We start from the raw sequence: 22,222 nt of genomic DNA on the forward strand, positions 1-22,222 counted from the left end.
AAATATTATTGCATTTTGTACAGTGACAATAATAGAACTATATTTAATTTATTATGTATCCGAAAGATGTCGCCTAGAATGCTACCGCGGTCCGTATAAGTAAATGATAAGATTAAGAAGGGGGGGGGTCTATGGGAAATCTGTATAAATACAAGCAAATTTCCAAATCTAATTCAGTTGTCCTTCAGTTCTTTGTTGTTATCATTTACTCATTTTTGAGCTGCAACCAAGCAGCATTTAAAAATTAAAATCCTTAATCACTTAAGATGTGATTAATAAAATCTTAAAAAACATTTTGATTAAATTATTTTCCGCTAGGATTACTAGCAGAATGAAATAAAGTTAGTTCTATTAGCTTCCGCTAGGATTACCAGTGGAATAAAAAGTCTATATAAAAGTGAATGCATATTATTAATCGAGGCCAGTTACTATCAAAGCAGTTACTACAAACCACATCCTATTTTTTTAAGCTGATTTCAGCATTAATTATACTCTAGTAAATATATAAGCTTGTTCTACCCCATAGGTGGAAAAATTAAGTATAAATACTAACAATATCTGAATAATAAACCAGTCATCATTGACCCTCTTTATTATATTAACCATATCTAATAATTTTTGAGCTATAATTTAGCGCTAACCTTAAATTATTTGTATCGTGAATCAGATACTGACTAATGACACTATATTTTGTATAAATACAGATATAAGTCAAAAAATAAGTCAGTCTGTTTTTAATGTCTTGTTAGTTGCAAGCTGAACACTTATTTTTAAGCTACTTTGTAGCCCTTCAATCTTTTAAAACTTTTTAGTTCAGTTTTATTCCGATAGGTTTCTATCATATATCCAAGTATATAAATAAGGACCCGTATAAAAGTTAAGTAGTTTCTTTAGAACTATTAACATTCTCATGCTTATTGAGACATTTCTGGAGCTGAAAAGCGCTTGATAAAAAACTTAATGAAACCCAGAAAGCTATACAAAATTATTTTAACAATTAACCATATTGTTAAAACATTTCATTATTTAAAAAATTTCGACAGACAACTATACCTGGAACACAGGAAGTCTCTGTGTGAGGATTACCATCGTCTAACCGCTGAGGTGGGGATCTTGGAAAATATGCATCTTAGGCTTCGACTAAAAATATAATTTATTTTATAATGCCTATCTGTGCAAAACTAAAAGTTCTTAATCCCGTGGGGGGGGAATTCCTGCAACACGCTTTAGTGGATACAGGAAACAACTTTAGGTCCCTTATTTCTAGAGAAATCTTAGATGATAACAAAATCACATTCACCCCCGCCAATCTTAGCGCTCTGTCTGTAGATTTAAAACCAGTAAATATCATAGGACATGTAAGTTTAAAATTCAGCTTTGATGGGTCAGATAAAATATTCGAAGAAACGTTTTACATCCCTGAAACGACGTCTAAAATTATAAATCTAGGATATGAATTTCTCAAAGTTAATCGAATTAATTTATTACTAGATAAGTTCTCCTTTGAGCTCCCCACTGGCGAGCAAATCCCCATAGAAAATTCAACAATTAATATAGTTGAAGAAAGTAAAAACATACCCTTAATTCCTACAAATAATGTTCATACGGAACAAAACTCCCTTATCCCGGGAATAAATTGGAGTAACCAGGGGGGTACTGGGACATTAAAACAAAATAAAACATGCGTAAAATTAGCAAAGAAAACAACATTCTTGCCGGGGGGGAATACAACGGTGATAACAATTCCTATTCATCAGAAAAATAGGAAGCTGTATATATCCCCAAATAATTCTAAAATGACAAGCCATAACGGCTTAATGCTTATGGAGGGTATTTATAATGTAAATGAGAAGGGAGAATGTTGGGTAAATTTTGTTAATTTAGCAGGAAAAAATATTACCTTATTGGATAACGTTAAAGTTGGATATTGCTTTGAATTCGAATCAGATTCCCCAAATTCCTGCAATAAAAGTATTAATCAAATAAATGAATTATCAGGAACTACACTTCTTAAAAGAATTAAATTCATTAAAGAAAAATTAGATTTAGAAAATAGTGATCTTATCAAAAATAACCCAGGGATGAAGGAAAAGGTAGTAAAATTATGCCTTGATCATTTTGATATATTTTCGGCTGACGATGCCGATATCGGTAACTGCGATCTCTTACAGTATAAAATAGACTTGATCCCCGGGGCTAAACCTATTAAGGCTAGAAACATTCAGTTAAACCCATTATACGAAGCCAAATTAAAAGAACAAATTGAAAATTGGCTAAGGGGGGGCGTCATTGAGGAGGGCTACAGCGAGTGGTCCTCCCCAATCTTTGCGGTAAAGAAAAAACCGACGGCTGGGGGGGAAGGCAAGCTTAGGTTCGTTATCGATTTTCGTGCGCTTAATAGTGTAACACGAAAAATTAATTGGCCCCTTCCCCTGATTTCTAGTAATTTAGAAAAATTAGGCACTGGCAATGTATTTACCACCCTCGACTTGACTAGCGCATTCCATGCGCTAGCCATTTCGAAGGAAAGTAAACACTTGACCGCGTTCACAGCCCTTAACAGGCAGTATCTTTTCAAGAAACTGCCGTTTGGACTGTGTAACGCGCCAAGTGTTTTCTGCCACTTGATGGACAAAGTCCTAACCCTTATCCCTGGCTTATATGAATTTATAATATCTTACCTTGATGATCTTATTATATTCTCAAAAAATGTTGAGGAACATCTGAAACATCTCAGAAAACTCTTCGGAGTCCTAAAAATAGCAAAACTTAAGTTAAATCTAGCCAAATGTAAATTCTTCACATCCGAATGTACATATTTAGGTCATATAGTCAGTTCCCAAGGACTTAAAATGAACCCCGAATATTTAGAACAAATTAAAAATTGGAGCAGGCCCAGGACAGGCAAGGAACTCCAGCGTTTCCTGGGCTTCTCCAATTATTATAGGGCCTATTTCCCATCCTATGCAAAAAATTCTTGTACCCTAGATGAACACAGAAACGATAAAGTTATCGAATGGACCAATTCCCTATCAAAAGATTGGGAAAATTTCATAAATATGTTCTCAAATTCTATAAGTAAAGGCTATCCCCAGTGGGATAATCCTAACCCCTTTATAGTAGACGTAGATTTCTCTACGAGTTATTTCGCTGGAATTCTCAGCCAAAACCAGGGGGGGGAAGAAAGAATTATTGGAATATGCTCCAAAAAATGTAACGGGGCAGAGAAAAATTATCCAAGTTATAAAGGCGAATTAGCATGTCTAGTATTTGTTCTTAAAACCTTTCTTCATTATTTAAGATTCAGAAACTTTATTGTGCGTACAGATTCGATTTCCTTAGTTCATTACAAAAAATGGCAAAAAGGAACAATAAATGGTGTAACTTTGAGATGGATTTTCTTCATCCAAAGTTTTGACTTTACAGTAATTCATCGAAAGGGTAGGGACCATTGCAATGCCGACAATCTATCTAGAGGGCAATTTTTATGCAAAGAACATAAGGAAACCGATTGTGAAAAATGTACTAGCTCATTTACCTTGGATCCTTATGAACAGGATTGCCCATACCAAGACCAGATTTTTGAGTTACATTCGGCTTCTGAAGTCGGTGTGAACAATGTTTGGCAATCTGAAACACAAAAAGATCAAGTATTATCTGAAATTCGTAGGTGGATATTCGAAAAAAAGAAGTTGTCGAGTTTTGAAAAAGCTGAACTAACCGGCCGGAAAGAGGTCCTTTTTAAATTAATAGAACATTTATACGTTATGGAAGGACTTCTAATATTTAGACAACCTCTTAGCAATGGAACATTCATTGAAAGACCCGTCGTACCCATTGGATTATATAATAAAGTTTTTGAATTGGCACATAATAATAGTATAGGTCACAAGGGGGTTAACGAAACAACACGCAAGATAAATGAAAGATTCTTCCTTATAGGAATTAATAAGTTTGTCGAATCACGCATCAAAAATTGCATTACCTGCCTAAGAAAAATAGGGCAGGTACCTAAACACAAGCAACCTATCACCCATTCAGCCATTAGTCACGAGATTTTTGGCCAGGTGTCAGTAGACCTTATCGGTCCTTTAACCCCTAACTATTTTCAAGGACAACATGTCCGTTACATATTTATCCTGGTTGACCTATTCTCTAGGTACATTATCGCTCACCCCATCAAGGACGCCACCGTGGAAAGCACGGTGAAGGTCATCCTTGAACAGGTGGTACCCATCTACGGCTTATTTCGGTCATTGAGGAGTGACAGGGGAACAAATTTTACTGGGGAAGTTTTCAAAAAAGTTATGGATGAACTAGGTATCGAAACTAAACTTATTCCCCCAAGAAACCCTAATAGTAACCCATGTGAAAGGCATAATCAAAGCATTTATGCAGGTCTAAGATCCGATGACCGATTCGAAAGTAAAGACTGGGCAAGAAAATTAGCTTTGACCACTTTTGTAATTAACTCTAGTACGTCTAGAAGAACGGGGTATACGCCATATTACCTTATGTTCGGCAGACAACCAACTCTCAATCTCGATTTCTTTTCTCCAATCTTGCAGAAAAAACAGGACATTGACTGCAGGTCTTACTTAAACTACCTAAAAAATTTGGAAGAAATTATTGCACAGGTTTCCAAAAAATCTAAGATCTATTTAGAGTTTCAAAATAAATCTAGGAAAGCTTCATCTCCCCTTTTCGTTAACGACGTGGTCTTTGCATTTTTTAACCTAGTCAAGATAGGGGTCAGTAAAAAATTGCAATCTTTCTATGGGGGTCCTTTTATTGTAACAAAAAAATTCTCAGAGGCCCTTTTTGAACTCAGCCCCTTTGGATCAAATCCAATAAAAACTAACCAAGTTGTTAGTAGAGATAAAATACGGAAAATAGATTCTAAAATAGAATTATTGGGGGAAACACTTTCCTTTAACGTCTTTCCTATTGAGGAAATCGTCCCGTCTGAGGAAATAACCTTAACAGTAGATAATACCGGGCAAACCGAAATAAACGATAATAAAGGTATGGAAAATGACGATTTTACCTACCTAGATAACGATAGTGACGATTTTATAGAAGGAAACCCTGAAACTAGTCAGGATTTACCCCAGGGGGAGGTGGATTGTGATGGGGGAGGGGATATAATGGAAAAAAACTCACCATTTGAGTCACAGCCCAAAGACCAAGAACCCCCTAGCGCAGATCGGTCATCCGGTCCTCAAATCCACGTCGAAAATAGTTTCTTGGAAGAAACCGTCCCGTCCGAGGCTTCTTTCTTCGCACAAAGACCCAAACAATCCAGCCCTGAAAAGGTTATTAACGTTAACAAACAAAGCATAGTACCCAAGTATATATTAGAAGAAGAAAGAAAAACTAGGTCACAAGGGGGGGATAACCGCATACATGTCCAAATCGGACTGCATAACCCAATTAAAAGGAAGAAATAAAATGTATATAAAATGTATAATTATATAAAACCAAGGTGGCAAATGTATATAGCTTAATCTACGTATGTATAATAACGAAAATAAACAAAAAAATATATGTTAAAATTAACTAATTAACATATTTCAGAGAAAAACGAGAAGCATAAAAATAAAATGCAGCATCATTTGGCAAAGGCACCAGGAGCTCGAGGTAAATTTATTTTGGGATTCTTGGGGCTTTTTATTATTTTGGCAAAATCAAATGCGTCCGAAATAATACAAATAGATGCGACTCAATGTGTAGCAAACGAAAATCCGCGTTTGAAAATCTCTGAATGCGCTGCGTTTCTTAATATTACTAATATTGAACAAAAACAATTTCACCTGCTGCAAAAGGTTGAAAGAAAAATTATACCTGGAATTCGTTGCCACCTCCGAACCAGTACTCATTACTGGTATTGTGGCAGATATAGCCACATACACCTCGCTGCTCCAGCACTCGTGGAGATACCGAACCTCGTAACTTATGAAGACTGTTACACCATGTCCAAAACTAAAATATTTAACTTTGAAGGGAAATCAGTCTCAGTGTATGAACACCAGATGTCATACACGCGTTTCCTGGTAAACGGGACACTTACTTACCCCAACGACCTCCTTAACGGCATCGACCCCGCCTGCGAGGGAAACGGCGTAAACATTAACGGCATTTTTATCCCTGGGACATTTGAGGAAAAACAAATAGGGGTCCAGGCTGAGCCTGTTGAATTATTACAAACAAAAGCGGGCTGTTACCTGGGCAGTCACTGGGTGGGAAACAATTGTTTAGATCACAATCTGAGAATAGGCTACGATAGAATTATCTCAGATGATAAAACTGATAGCGCACAATAATTCACTTCTCCTTGGCGAACGGTAGACATCTTTAATATTTCATTGTTTACATTTGAAGGAGAACAGGGTGCCCAAAAATATCTAGTGATCGATCCCCAAATTACTCTAGCACTAGAACTTAAAGATAAAAAACATTTTGAAAGTCTAATTCCCGAATTATTTTATTACAAAACTAATATTGATAACTTAATGGTATGGTTTACAAATTCTATAAAACCATATTTCCCACTCTTAAATGCTAAAGAAAAAGATGACATGTTACCACTAGAGATTTTCTATTCCTACCAACAATATAACAAATTAATTGTCCCCGAAACTCGCTGTTTACAGAACCATTTTCTGTCTAAAAGCAGTATTCAGACTCATCGTAAAAAACTAGTTAGGGCGCTCGGTGAGCTGGATTTAGTAATACAGTGCGATAGTCTTAAAATCAATGTTTCTTTGGGAGAAAATTTACCCTGTTTTGTAGATCATTTTTCGGTTTCAGTCAATAATAAGACTATGGGAATATCACCATTTTCACGCAGATTGGTTAACACCACCCATTTGACCCCGACTAAATGTTCCGAAAATCCAATTTTCTTACATTTGTACCAAGGAAAATTCCTTGGTAATCAAGGGCAGGGTATGCAAATACTAAATGTAAACCAATATCTTATGGATAAACCGATTAGCCTATTTCTATATCATTCTTGGCAAAGCCTAGAAAAAACTAATTTCTCAGAAAGTGCCGAGGAATTATACCTCAGCCAACTTGCCGCAGACTCCAATAATTTTGAAGTAAAAATAACTGACTCCTGGTTTATTCAAACGTATCATAAGGTGGTTGATTTTCTATCCAGTACTTGGTATCATATAGTGCTTGTAGTAGCAGCCATCCTTACAGGAATAGGGTCGTTATTATGCGTCGCTTTTATCATTTACATATTAGCCTGCACCAAAATTCACGCGTACAAAGAAGGAAGTACGAGTGAAACACACGAATTGCGGGATTTTACAAATAATGGGGAAAACTAATCCCCTCAAAAACGGACGACCTGTATCAAACATATATACCTATAAGATTGTCGTCCCTAAAGGTCGTCTTTGTAAAAATATTTCCTTATTCGGTATAAGGAATTAATGACCCTTAATTTTAAGTTTATTATTTTTGTTTTAGGATATCCCAGGCGGAATTTTTCAAGGGGTTTTCACCACTCCCATGGGGCCGGTCACTCTTCATACCGTCGAGAATATGAAGAGGCACCCTTTTACAATGAAGAGGACTATTATTATGACAGCAATCATGGCTATCCCCAGGGCGGCCCTGAGGAAGCCTACTATGAACCTGATGAAAACAGGTATCAGCCGCGTGTAAAACCGCCGCGCAACCCTGAAAACCTCAGTGAACTGCAATGTGTCTCAAGATCGATCCACGTTTACCCCACCGCGAGAAAAGATGTTCCAAAGGAACTCCTTGACTTGCAAGAAAAATTGCGGCAGGCTAAAAACTTAGAAGCCAACGAATATTCCGATAAAGCCAGGTCTAGAACCAGGCCTCTAATGGAACAAAATAGGGGAGGGGAACCGCAAAAAAATCGGGTGGAATCGCCACCAAAACGTAGTGCCTCACCTGAATTGGAGGTAGTCGCCGTAAAATCTGCCCCAAAAGCGGTAGAAAAACGTCCGCCAACACCAACAGGCAGCGGCGGCCCAGTAGCCAAAAAGGCTAAGGTGGAAATTCAACCGCCTCCATTACCCCCTAAAAAGAAAGAGACATTAGCAGAAAGCAAAAGTGAGCCTAAGGGTGACCGCTGAGGAATGGAAAAAAGTCCTATCCTCCACTGTAAAAGAAGCAATGGAGGAAGCTCTTCTCCCCTTCCAGAGAAGTCTGGAAACTAAAATTGCTAGCAATGCTTCATTTGTTGAGAAAGCATATATACAACATGGCAAGCGCCTTATTGAAATTTCCGCAGAATTACTGCGGAACCGAAAAACTTTGCGCGACAAAATTCGCACTGTCTCTGAGGACTCGACCGTTGAGTTAAAATCACGAATGACCACGGTTATTGAGGCCACTAGTCGACTGTTGGACCAAAACTCTGACAGGGTAATTAAATATATTAATACTCGTTGTAATGTAATGAATGTACCTGGGCAGAATGTGGCGACCATAGAGGCACCTCTTCCCGCTGGGGACGTACCCCGGCCAGATGATGATGGAGTTGAGCTGATCTCTCATTATGGCGGTTCTGAGTGCTCTGATGAGTACAGGCCCACCGATAGGGAAGGCAATCCAGAGGTCCTGGATCCTGCAGAGGAAAACAGTGACACAGAGCTCGATGCTCAAATCAGTGAGCTCTTTCCATCTGGAATTGATCTGCCTGTTAATCCGCAGGCTGGCGCTGCCTCTGAAGATCCAGTAGCCACGGTTCCCTGTGAGGGCATGTTGGCCCTCCAGAATGCTGTTGCTCCAGAGCCTCCAGCAGCTCCAGAAGATCCTACTTCCGCTGAACCCAATCCTGTTGATATCGTAGAGAGGGCTATGGCCGCAATCGAAGAACCTGCGAGTACCACATCAACCCGCAGAAGCCGGCGTGCAGGTCAACTGTGAGGGAATATTTCATATTCCCTCAGAGGGGGCAAGTGTGGTAATCACCATCCTAGTTTATGTATCCCTATCCCTGTTCACATTCCTATACTTCTCTGGCTGAGTCAGACCTCCACTTGTAACCGCCAATATACTCCATCCTGCTGTGTTGAGGGCTAGTTGATTGTTGCAGGCCAAAGAGTGAATACGCTTCCTCCCGTCTGCATTCGGTTAGATACAAGCCTATATGTCTAGGCTGGCGGTATCTATATTTCCCACGTGTTCAAGTACGTCGTTTCTTACCTAACTAAGAAACAGGACGTCCAAGCCTTTAATTGATATCCTATTTAATATATCCTATAATAATAATCCCATTAATCTGCCTATTTCTAACCAGTTTTAATTGTTTAATAAATGTGTATTTTTTAGAAATACTTTGTTAGATTATTGATTATTAAATTGTATCGGAGCTACTCTATACTCGTATTTCAGTCTGTCTGTACATCCCCTCATACGTCAGTATGGCGTAAATTTTTTAGGCATTTTAAAAAGCTTCAAATAATTTATATGTCAATTGTTGATAATATGTCATCTATGAACACTTTTTTTATTGGCACATAGTCGGTATACTTTGGGTAGAAAGTGTTATTTTGCTCTTATTTTTTGTGATAATTTTACAAAAGTTTTTCAAAAAACATTATACTAGGGAGAGAAAGAAACTAATTTCCAAAGTACCAAAGTTTTATAATCATTTGTTGTCCTAAAAACTTTTTGACTTTTTAAAACAAACTTGATTAGGTAATTCAAAATAGCAGTGTACAAACTTTTTCAACAATAAATATAAGCTACAGAATGGCTAATTTTGTTTATCATAAATGGGGGTTTTGTGCATTAACTTAACATCTTTTGTCATGACCCTTAAAATCCCTGCAGTATCAAAATCTCAGAATTGTTATGAAAACAGTATTCAAACATTTTAGCATAATAATATCAACGCCAAACTTAGAATCATTAAATAGTATTATATAAAGAAGTACGGTATTTTGTCTTTAGCTTAAGGTCTTGCTAGCCTACTGAACTGATTGGGTCCTCCATTACAGAGAATCTACACATAGGTCCCAGGATAGTTTTAGTAAATTTTCTGTTTCGACTTAAGTCTTGGGATGGTATTAGGATATTTTTCTACCACTTCAAATATAGAGCTTAATATAGGCCTAGGTTGCAGCCACTTATGTCATTATAAAGTAGTGGATGATACAGCATCGAAATGAAGTTATTCTAATGACATGACGATAACATATTTAAATTGAAATAAAAACGACTAGAGAAAGAGATGGGTCAATCACAAGTCCCTAAAGGTTTATGATGTTTTCTTATTCGTTGGCTTAACAAGTTTAGAGACTTTAGTGAAACTTGATTGATTTTTTCATTAAGTTTAGTTTTCAGGCGTTGCAATCACTAATTTTAATCTGCAAAAGGGGTAATTTTGTGTATTATCATTGGAGATCCTTGACAAGGTATAATCATTGAAATTTTGAAACATAATTGTGCTGTTGTAATAATTTGCTGCCTTTTGCTCCAGTAAACCATGTTTATATTGAATTTAAATTTCAGGAATTTCAACTCTCCAGAAGAGAAATATATAAACGAGATTCCAGGTTATACAAGATAGACAAATAGATAAATAGATAGATACATAGATAAATAGATAGATAGATAAATAGAAAGATAGATAGATAGATAGAATATAGATAGATAGATAATCAAAAAATAAACAGAAGGACAGAAAAATATGAAAATTTATTTACCAAAAAATAAATATCTAATACTTAAATGGATATTTTTTATAAACAAATAAATAATATAAAGAGATAAATAGATAGACAGATTGTTAGTTTATTAAAAAAAGAAAATTATGTACTGAAAGATTGATAGAAAAATAGATGGATAGATATAGTTTGATATAATGATGGAAATAAAGAAAAGACAGACCCACAACCATATGAACAGTTCAACAGCACAAGACAAATTTCTCAGTAAAATAAACTCAATTTCATATTCCAAAAATCTGAAACTTTATTGGATCATGGAAAGAAAACGACGTAGGGGGCTTCGCCGTATATTCACAGTAGCTTTTGATAGGTTATTTTAGGTTACGTAAATGTTAATGTTAGGAAATTGGCCCCGCAGGGTTAGAGCCCCTTGTTGGAGCTAGAAATAAGAGAAAGACTTCGGTGAAAATACTTCGAAGCCCGCAACTTCGTTTTCTTACCATGATCCCCTTTATTTTATGTTATAATAAAAGATTTCTTTTTTATTTTAGGTCTTTCTCAGCAGTATGATCAGAAATTCTTCAAAAGTTTAGAATTAGAGAAAGGGATAAAATTAGAAAATATTGTCTATTATCAAGGTGATAAAGAGCGTCATCTTTTTAGCAATATTCCGTAAAATTGTGTGCAAGTTTTCAGTCAAATGCGCTTATTAGGTCAAATTGTTCTTAATTATGCGTCAACTTAAACTATCCAGGGATAAGGGATGGGAAACGTAGGAAAATATTATTTCAGGCCTATTTCAAGCCTAGGCCTATTTCTAGCCTAATAAACCAGTTTTGGGATAGCGCAGTGGTTCGTATAAAATGCTAATGAAAAAGCTGTGTGTGTGTGTAGATAAAGTATAGAATCAAATTCAGGTAGCTAGTTTAAAGTAAAAAACATAACTTTTTATAAACCTATATATTAATGGCTTTTGTTAAAATGAAGTTTTTTTCTCTCCCAAAATTTTTTTATCTTTTACTTTGGTAATTTGAACTGTCAGAAAGCTATCGTTGGGTTTCCCTCAGACAGATTTTAGTTTGTATTATTTGCATTTTTATTAATGAGTAAAAATTTTATTTGAAAATTTCATTGCTAATTAAAATTCAAAATAAATAAATAAATATGCACTTGGGTAACATTCTATCAAGTTCTTTGGATACTATACTGGATATAATGTAATGATATATCTGTACTGTGTTGTATTGTACAAAAATTAGGGTGAAGGTGTTGTATCAACTCCATACTAAATTTTTAAAATTCAAAATACAACATCTAATTTATAAACTACCAAATGAAAATTCGTAGCTACCTTCTTTCCAAAAAAATATTCCCGTTATTTTTGTTTTTTCTATGTGGCCCTTTTTTAATGTTTAACTCTAAGCAGATTTAATAATTAAACTAATGTGATCTAACACCATTTATATTTATTTTTTCGTAGCAGACGAAATCATTATTTTTTCCAGAATTGTCTGCTTCTAAAATTTCCGCCATTTGTGATTTGGGCCAAATCACAGAACACTATTGGTTTAGAGCGGTAGCCAATATGAGCCGTCCGCCAGTAAGGTCATTAAATTAGGCAAATGGTAAAAGTTGCATGATCCCTTTCAAAACCAGGCCGAGACCTAATTTATGGCCAGGTTTCCTATCCCTTATCCCTGAAACTATCAATAATAAGTAAAGTATGATCAAATCTAAGTGGGACAAAGTGACTCAAAAATAAGCCATGGGACGTCATAAAAATGAGGGAGATGAGAGAAGAAGGGGAAAAGAAAACCCTTGATAAAGAGGTGGATAATCACTCATTTTTATGACGTCATATGGCTGACTTTTGAGTCACTTTGTCCCTCTACAGTTACACCTAATAAGCAGATATAACTGGAAGCTTGCACCCAATTTTACGAAATACTGAGAAACAAGGATGACAACATCCATAAGTAGCGAAGAACAAAAAATATGTATAAGAATTTAGGAAAAACAAAACTTTTTCAACATTTGTTTTTGATTTCTTAATATTTATATTTTAGTACTATGACTAACAGACTGACCCACCCCAAAGTAAATTACATACTGGATGCTCAAAACAAAGGAAAATTTAATTTTAATATTTTTAACTAAAAAAATTTTAAAAATTGGACCATAAACACCAAAGATATGAGAAAAAATGTGAAAAATATAAAAATATTTGAAATTAATAAGTTTAAGAAGAATTTTTACACACATAAAAGAATAATTTTATGAATTACAAGTGGCTTTGCCTCAAGCAACTAGGGACTCTTTAGGACAAAGAATGGCTAGAAAGAACAGCTTAAAACGATACCGAAACCTAAATTTAAAAATAAAATAGCCTAAACCATCACAGGACCTATATGAATCCTACCTAAAATATATAACCCAATCAGATCAGTAGTTATTAAGATCTTAAGCTTCAGAGAAAAATCCTTACCACTTTCATAATTCATAAAAAAGACGATGACATACTGGCGTGAAGTTCTCAATCTTTTTAAATCTTGTTTTAAATTTACTGCATTAGAGAAAAAATTGAGAAAATTTTTGATAATTTATGTATATTGATTTACATATAATTCAAATTCAACTTTTCAATGTTATTTAATATTTTAATTGTATTATAGTTTTTTTTTTATACTTTATCCATCTTTCAGTTTGTCTGTCTATATTTCAGTCTATCTGACAGTCTGTTAGTCTGTCAGTCTGTCTGACGAGTTTGTTTTAATAAAATTAAAATTTTAGGAGCAACCCACTACTTTGTTATGACGGCTAAGAAACAAAGTCTGTTGGAGAGAGGAGTTATTTTTAGAGATTCAGGTAGATAGATAGATAGATGGATAATTAGATAGATAGATAACCCATTACTTTGTTATGACGGCTAAGGAACAAGGTCTGATGGAAAGAGGTGTTATTTTCAGGAATTTATGTAGATAGATAGATAGATGTATAGAATAGATGGATTTGATGGCCTATTAGATAGCTAGATGAATGGATAGTTATATGTAAAGAACAATAACTACTTTGTTGTGAAAAAAAGGTCTGTTTGAGAGGGTAGTTATTTTTCAGAGATTTATCCTCATACTAAAGTAACAGGATGTTTGTCTGTCTGTGTGTCTGTCTGTCTGTACTGAAGGATCTCGCTAACCGCTGAACCGATCGGGTTCTCCTTAACAGGGTAGATTCTCATATGTTCTGGGAAGGTTTTTTAACTATTTTGGGGGAGGGTACTACCACCCTCCCAAAAGAAATGACAAAAAATTGAAAATTTTCTTAAAATCTGGGAGACTTCAACGTAACATTAAGAGGTATCCGTAAAATAAAGAATTATTGTAAACTTTAACAAACAAAAACATTTAAAGTGCCACTAGAGGCCTCTAGGGGCGTAGCCGCTAGTATAGATATATAGCTATAAAAATTAATAAATAGAACCATCATTTTGTTATAAAAGCAAAGAACAAAGCTAGATTCAGAAGTTATTTTCATAGTCAGATAGATAGATATATAGACTGATAAATAAAGTATATAAAATTATGATGAACGAAATGACGATTAAATGGGAAAATAGATACTTTGATTTTTTAAGATTATTATTTTGATAAATAAATAATTAGATGTATAACTGAATAGAAAAGTTAATAACTGAATATAAGGATAAATTGAGGTTAAGAAAATATCAATAATGCTTGTTTTATTAAATATTTTATAAAGCCAAACTGTTGTGAATTATTTTTTAACTTAATACGCCTATTAAAACTCTATACTATGCACACTTAAGACTTTCGGACAAAGGTCATCTTAATCAAAGAGTTGGTTGTCTATATAACGTTTTTTCGCGTAATTTTCAAGATAAGCTAACGTAATGGTGAATCCCGTCCTCTAGAGGTAAACCTTGTTTTAGATCTTTAAAAAATCTGAAGTAATCTGAAATCATATAGTTAATGAGAGAAGCGAAACATTGACGAGATGTTTTGCTCCTAATATTGTTGTACTGTAAGAATGTTTTTGTTATTTACCTATTATTAACATTAAAATTAGTTTTTTTTTATAAAAAGATTAAAAATTTCCTTTAGTCTACTATTCATATTTTATATTAACAGAGATAATATACTTTAAAACTCATTTAATATGATTAGAATATCTATATAAGTAGGTGTATATTTTAAACCCACCTTAAATTATTTTCGGATCTAATATGCCTAAATGATCCAAGATAAAAATTCACGTGTATTCATCAGGAATCTTAAGGCATAAGACAATGGCCGATAAATTGATGTATATCCCTAATGATGATACACAAAATTACACCTTTAGATTAACATTAGTGGTTGAAACGTTTGAACTCTCAACTTAATGAAGCAACCAATAAAAATTTTCTAATGTCCCCAAAGTTGTAAAGCCAACGAGTAATGAAACGTATTTATAAAACTTTGGGGATAATCAGTCATAGTCATAGCAACTTTTGTTTATTAAATTTATTTGACCAAATTCAATGCCAATTTTTTTTCTTCATATAAAGCATGGTATGTTAATAATATGTCAGTTATTATTTCATGGGATTATGCAAAGAAAACGAAGTAGCGGGTTTCATCTTCACGGTTGTTTTTCTACAATTTATAGACACTGCAGGGGGCTTTAACCCTGCTGAGCAATCATTAACATTTACCTAACCTAACCCAGAATAACAAAAGATAATTCGACGAAACACGCTACTTCGTTTTCTTTCCGTAATTCACTAACGGCTGACGGACACAAAAAATAGGTTTAGAATGGTAAAATGGTTTTCTTTAGGTTGAATATCCTTGTCTTTGAAAGTATCCTATTCACTTGTTTCAAAATAGAATGTTCAGTTTTACAAGCTCACATGTTCCAGAGCATGTTATTAACAAACGTTTTCGGTTGCGAGGCTACTCTTCAAGTAACAGCTTTCATTCTGTCTGTAGCTGGTCTTTTCACCTCCTCATTCTTTGTTTTGGCGCCCATTTTTATTACCCTTTCAACTTTTTTCTGCATTTATGGTCGGTTCGTCCGTAATGGATTGTTAATCGTTAATTTAGGTATGTAATCATTAATAGAAAGACCGAATGTCAATAATATATAATATTTATTTACCTTTTTTGTAACAATGATTCTAAAGATGACTGGGCACAATTTTATATGCAAATGGTCTCTATAATTTATTGTTCTGATTACCTAAAGCGTTGGAATATTTGATATATATTCAAAGAGCTTAACTTCTATTGATAACATTTTCTTTGGTGTATGAATGTAATTTGATATTTTTGTGAACATAATATGGTATATCATTAACAGTTTTCTATAAAAATGCAAATATAATGATAAAAGTGTAAATAATATCACATTGTTTCATGTTAAAGATGTTAAAATTGTACATACTGCTGTTATGTCTTGCACGTGACACTAATTTTGAGAGAGGGGGGAGGATGTCCATGTCTGTAAAAAGGCGCGACTTATTACCATGCACAGAAAATGGTCATGCAATCAAAGGATTGGTAATATTTTGTCTGTTCTTCTGTATGTTACACTTATAATGCCAATACAAGCGGATGATTCCCTTGGGTTCTTTAAATAATCAGCAGAAGGAGAATCCCTCACCAATGAGCTAATTAACTAGATAATAGATTCATTTGACATTTTACTTTCTAATATCACGACCTTTGTCTGGAGGTCCTATTAATGAGTTTTTTTTATGTCATACTTACATATGCTACATGATACGCTTGCAATAGCTATGTCAGTCTTTAGTACATTATTTATGTCTTTAGTGGTTCTAAACACAGGGATTTAAATTGATAAGACAATGGCTAATAAATTAATGTACATCCCCAATGATGATACTCAAAATTATCCCTTCTGTAGAAAAAAATTTGTTGTTGATACGTTTAAACACTGAACTTAATGAAATAACTAATACAAATTCACTGAAGTTTACAAAGTTGTAAGCTGACGGATAAGAAAACGTTATTACAAAACTTTGGGGACTAGTGTAATAAACAGCCCATTGTCCCCTCTCTAGTGTATATGAGCTTGCTAAAACTTAAAACTTGTATTAGTATTGAAATTTAAATTTATTCATGACACGCTGGAAACCTTGTTTTCCAATCAAATTCAAAACGTGGTTAAATAGAAGAGTTTACTTGATGTGACAAACCCCTAAACAATATATTTCTATGTACAACAAAAAAATATTAATGGATGTATTAGATTTTTAAACAAGGTATTTTAGTAATTATTTTAAAGATTTTTGAGGTGAATTCTTAAAAAACTTTTTTGACTCACTGCCTCACTAACATAGTAAGGCAAAAATAATTGTTAAAAAATGGTCAGAAAGATTTAACATTTGAAAATTTTTAGTAAAAATGTTTAGTTAGTTGAATAATGATCCCAAGGGCGATTAGTCATAATGCTTATAGTGTAATATTTACATAATTAAACTATAAAACAGAGTTCGCCATCCGCGCATAAGCTTTAAACTTAAACCAACTATTGTGGCAATATTTTTTTCTACAAAAGATGAATTGTCTTATGAGGAATAGGTTTTGACATCCAGGTGACTTTTTAAAGTTATAATATGAAGATTTTAATTACATTAAAAGGCATTTACTTTTTTCTCGAATCATTGTCCATTTTTATGCAGCAAGAGAGGAAAAAATGAACTCTATATTACTATAGTCCCCAAAGTTGATCATAATGTTTTCTTATTTGTTGGCTTAACAAGTTTGGGGACCTTAGTAAATTTTGATTGGTTCTTTCAATGATTTGAGTGTTCAAACGTTTCAACCACTAATTTAAATCTACAGAAGAGGTAAATTTGTGTATCATCATTGGGAATGTACATCAATTTATCGGCCACTATCTTATCCCTTATCTTATCACTGGTTTTTATCAGTTAAAAGGGAATGTGATTTTGACAAACAATTCTAAAGGAAAATTTCACCACAACCACCTTCCCCTTTTCCTCCCCTTCTTACCCAACCCTCTTCAATAACAAAAAAAACTTCCACCTTACTTTAAAAGGTATTGTGATTATTTGTAGAATTGATTGTTAAAATAGCTACCCCTGGTTTTTATGAGATTTTTCATCCTAGTTATACTACAGTCTATATTATTAAAAATCTATTGTAAACTATTTACATACATATTATTCTCTTAATCTTATTGGATCTTAAACAGGGATATTGCACGTCAAGAAAAATGTTTTATTTTTAACTTTTTTAGTAGTAAAATAATGATTATTATTAGGACACAATGTAATGAAAATATTTGTCTAAAGTAAGCTGTATTTTTTATTAAATCTCTTTACTTTATTTCTATTTTATTTTAATTTAAAAGATATATTTTAATGAATCTTGGACAAAGTAGCCTCGGACAAAGTAGCCCCGGACAAAGTAGACTCCGGACAAAGTAACCTCTAGAACAAAGTAGCCTTGGACAAAGTAGCCTCCGGACAAAGTAAGCGCCTAAGGAAAGTAGCCTCCACTGTTAATAAAGGTCATGGACGCAGCGCTCGGCCCCCTGGCCTGCCTAGCTGCTGGCGCTCGGCCCCTAGCCTATAACCTAACCTAACCAAAAATTGTAAAAATACCTATCAGATTTAGATTTTAAGTAACATAATATTTCTCTGAACGCGAAGGGGTACCTTCCCCCAAAATAGTTATAAACCTGCCCTGGACCTATACGAAGCTTAAGTGTACAGAATAAGCAGCCTTTTGGAAAGTTTTAATCTAAAGTCATACAGACAAACATCCTGTTATTTTTATATAAGGATTTAGCTTTTAATGTTTATTGTAGATGACAGAATTGAGCTGTTAAGACCAGAAAATATTGATCAACACCAGCTAGAGAAATATGCGAGGGTAAGGTTTTATTAATCATTTATCCGTCTTTCTGTCTGTCTATCTATCTAAATATATTTCTTAACTTTTATCTATAGTTATTTTTGTAAGAAAATATGCTACTTAAATTGAAATAAATATATCTATGTACTCTTTGTACCTTTTTGAAAAAAAGGCATCTAGTTTTCACTTTTCACACCAAAGCTTTCTCGTTATTAAAATATAAAGGGTGTTTAAAAAAAAACCAATCGCTTCACTCTTTTCAATATAAACCCTACAGTTTTAGTCAAAAACTAACAAAAAATGATCCAAATCATGTCGAAGTAATGACAATGAGAAAGCACTATTGAATTTTGATTTCTACTAACCTCTCCTGAGCACTACAGCTCGAGTCCTAGCCCTTATGGAGAATTTTTCCTTACATGGAGATTAAAAATCAACAAATCGTCTTAAGTACTTAAAACCTTGTAGATAGACCCCATAATGTTTAGATTTTTTGATGGAGCATGGAAAGACCTTTCTATAGACCTTTTAACCAGGTTTCTAACTCAATCCTAGCCAATTTGGCATTAAAAAGACAGACCCATCAAACATTTAGACATGACAGGTCTCTCTAGTTCTTGATGTTTGACAGATCTTTCTTTGTGATGTCAAAATGGCTAGGATTGTGTTAGAAACCTGATTAAGGTGTCTATAGAAAGCTCTTGACATGCCCCATAAAAAATTCTAAACATTATGGGTTCTATCTACAAGATTTTAAGTAGTTAAGACTGTTTGTTCTTTTTTTAAAAAAGACAGTGCAGTCATATCTCAATGTTGGATGGGTCTGTCTTTTTGATGCCAAATTGGCAAGGATTGAGTCAGAAATCTGGTTAAGACGTCTACAGAAAGGTCTTTATATGCCCCATCAAAAACTTAAAACATTATGGGGTCTATCTAAAAGATTTCAAGTACTTTAGACAGTTTATTATTTTTTAAAACAGACAAAACTGTCTTAATTTGTAATAAAATATGCACTCTCGACGTAGAGAAAAATTTTCCACAAGGGCTAGGACTCGAACTGTAGTGCTCAGGAGAGGTGAGTATAATTAAAATTCATTAGTGTTTTCTCATTGTCATTGCTTGGACATGATTTGGGTCATTTTTTGTTAGTTTTTGACCAAAACTGTAGGGTTTATAATGAAAAGAGTGAAGCGATTGGTTTTTTTTAAACACCCTTTATGTTAGAAAATGTTCTTGTGAAAGTTTGATATTTTTCTATCTATTTATTTGTCTACATAAGTATCTATCAATCCATCCATCCATCGATCAGTTAGAGAAATTTTTATCTTTCTGCATGTCCATATTTCTCTATCTATTTATCTTTCTATTTATCTATATATTGATATTTATCTACCTACTTATCTGTCAATCAATATATAAATCAATACATATATCTATCTTTCCTTCTACGTATCTAAAGACCCACCTATCTATCTATCGTTAAATCTATCTATACATTTATCCATCTCTATCTATAATAGGAAGCTGCTGAATTTTCTACAGAACACTTTTCAACAAAACTTCCGAACAATGAATTTGAAACCTGGAAGGAAAAGAAATTTTAATACTTATGTAGATTAGTTTAAATTTTTCAAACCTTAAAAATTGTATAGACTACTGCTTTGTCATGTGTGCGACATTGTTAAGGGGAATGGTTTGGCTTTTAACAGGCACACTTTATCACTATGCTCCTGTGAATTTAAGAAAAAGGTCGTAAAATCAATAGTTGTAACAAGGGCCAACTTAAAACATTCCCATATAGGTAAAAATAAGGTATAGATATGCATAAGATGTATTACATAATTATAATTATTTAAAATCTAAATTTCTGTTTGTCTGGTGAAGGGTAAGAATGACGCCTCCATTTTTGATTTTACCCAGCTGTACAGGAGTGAGAATGCCAGCAGGATCTGGAGGAAGGAGGATAGTACTATGCTTACAGGTATGATTGATAGATAGACAGACATTAGATCATAGATAAATAGATAGGTAGATAGATTAACACTAAATTGTTAAATAAATAGATACATAGTATTAGATAGATAGATAGATAAAAAAGTAAAGAAAAGTTGATCTGGAGGAAGGAGGATAGTACTTTGCTTACAGGTAGGATTGGTAGATAAGTAGACATTAGATTAAAAGACAGAAATATTGAAAAATTTTAAGACAGCCGAAAAATATTATCTCTTAGCTCCTAAAATATACGAAGCACAGGAATGGTTCTTATATATCCAAAACTTACAGCTTATGGCGGTATACATAACATTTTTCTACTATTAACACAAGTTGAGCAGTTTTAAAAATGTGCACTTTTTTTGCACCTCAAAATGGTCATGATCCAATAATTTTCATAAATAAGGCTCTTTGAAATAAGCCATTATTTGTTTAAAACCATAAAATATTTTTTTCTGATATAAAACTCCTAACGCCAATAAAGAAAAAGAGATATTGATTAGCCACTTCTGTCAATGGAAAGTGGGTTAAATTAAGCAATACTTTTGTCCTATTAAATATAAAAACACCCTGTATTAACATTGAGAAGATTGATTAGAAAGTAAAAGCAAGTAGGATTTGTAGGTAGGAGGATAATACATTGCTTATGGTATTAAGGAACTGACACTTAATATATCTATCACCTAATTATCAATCTATCTTTATATCTCTTCATTAATGTATTTAGGTTTAATTGGAGATTCCCTATTGGAACATTTCTGGCCTTCGTTAACCATCTATCTAATATCAATCTATTCTAGGTTTAATTGGAGATTCCCTATTGGAGCCTTTCTGGCCCGAAGGAACTGGAATTGGCATGGGATTTCTTGGGTATGTAAGAAAGTTTTACATTTTTGATAATATTTTTAAAATTGTTTTTACACTTAGTATTCAGTCCACCCGTCAGTAAAAATCTAATTGTTAATAGAATTGTTAGAAATTTCCTATCGATTTCAAACTTTGCCAGACGATTTCTATATAGTAAAAGAGGGATTCATTTACAATAAGTTTTTCTCTCCCTCCAATAATTTTCTTAACAAGCACCAAGAACCTAACAATTAGTGTGTGTTAAATGTTTGATAATTTAATATATATTATCGGGTATGTCCGCCACAGACTTCTATGGTAACTTAACGGGGGGGGGGGGGGGGGAGGATTTGACCTTCACTTTTAATGTGATTTCTATCAGAAGGGTTTCAGTAACCTCCCCCAAAATATTTATATATTTTCCATGTACCTCTTGTAAGTTACACTGTAAATGAGAACCATATCGGCAAATAAATGTTTCTTCGTCCTATTATTATACTGCGCTGAAGTATGTAAAAACTTTGTTTTATAGGTTACCTTTAAATATGTATTAATCTATAATACAAAGTAGAACGATGTCTGTCTGTCTGTTTGTCTGTCTGTCTGTTTGTTTGTCTGTCTGTTTGTAGCGAAGGATCTCGCTAACCGCTGAACCAATCGGGTTCTCCTTTACAGGGTAGCTTCTCATAGGTCTTGGGAAGGTTTATAACTATTTTCTTGGAGGGTGAAAATTACCCCCCCCCCGATTTTTTTTTCTTTTTAAAAATAAAATTAAAATAGTGGGGTCGACTACCCGCCCCCCCCCCCCAATTTTTT

The 22,222-nt window shown here is 33.9% G+C and overlaps 1 protein-coding gene across 1 annotated transcript in view; it reads left to right on the top strand.

Moving 5' to 3' along the window:
- Window positions 1–22,222, top strand: part of LOC145303887 (F-actin-monooxygenase mical1-like) — a 98,566-nt gene that overhangs the window by 42,589 nt on the left and 33,755 nt on the right. Inside the window, exons 27-33 of the mRNA XM_080145547.1 lie at window positions 10,507–10,550; window positions 11,216–11,302; window positions 13,455–13,529; window positions 18,522–18,586; window positions 20,089–20,153; window positions 20,449–20,549; window positions 21,361–21,430. Of these exons, the coding sequence (XP_080001673.1) occupies window positions 10,507–10,550; window positions 11,216–11,302; window positions 13,455–13,529; window positions 18,522–18,586; window positions 20,089–20,153; window positions 20,449–20,549; window positions 21,361–21,430 (507 nt within the window). The remainder of the gene's footprint in view (window positions 1–10,506; window positions 10,551–11,215; window positions 11,303–13,454; window positions 13,530–18,521; window positions 18,587–20,088; window positions 20,154–20,448; window positions 20,550–21,360; window positions 21,431–22,222) is intronic.

This window comes from Acartia tonsa, chromosome 13, assembly GCF_053477335.1.
Source record: "Acartia tonsa isolate MP-2025a chromosome 13, ASM5347733v1, whole genome shotgun sequence".
Taxonomy (NCBI): domain Eukaryota; kingdom Metazoa; phylum Arthropoda; class Copepoda; order Calanoida; family Acartiidae; genus Acartia; species Acartia tonsa.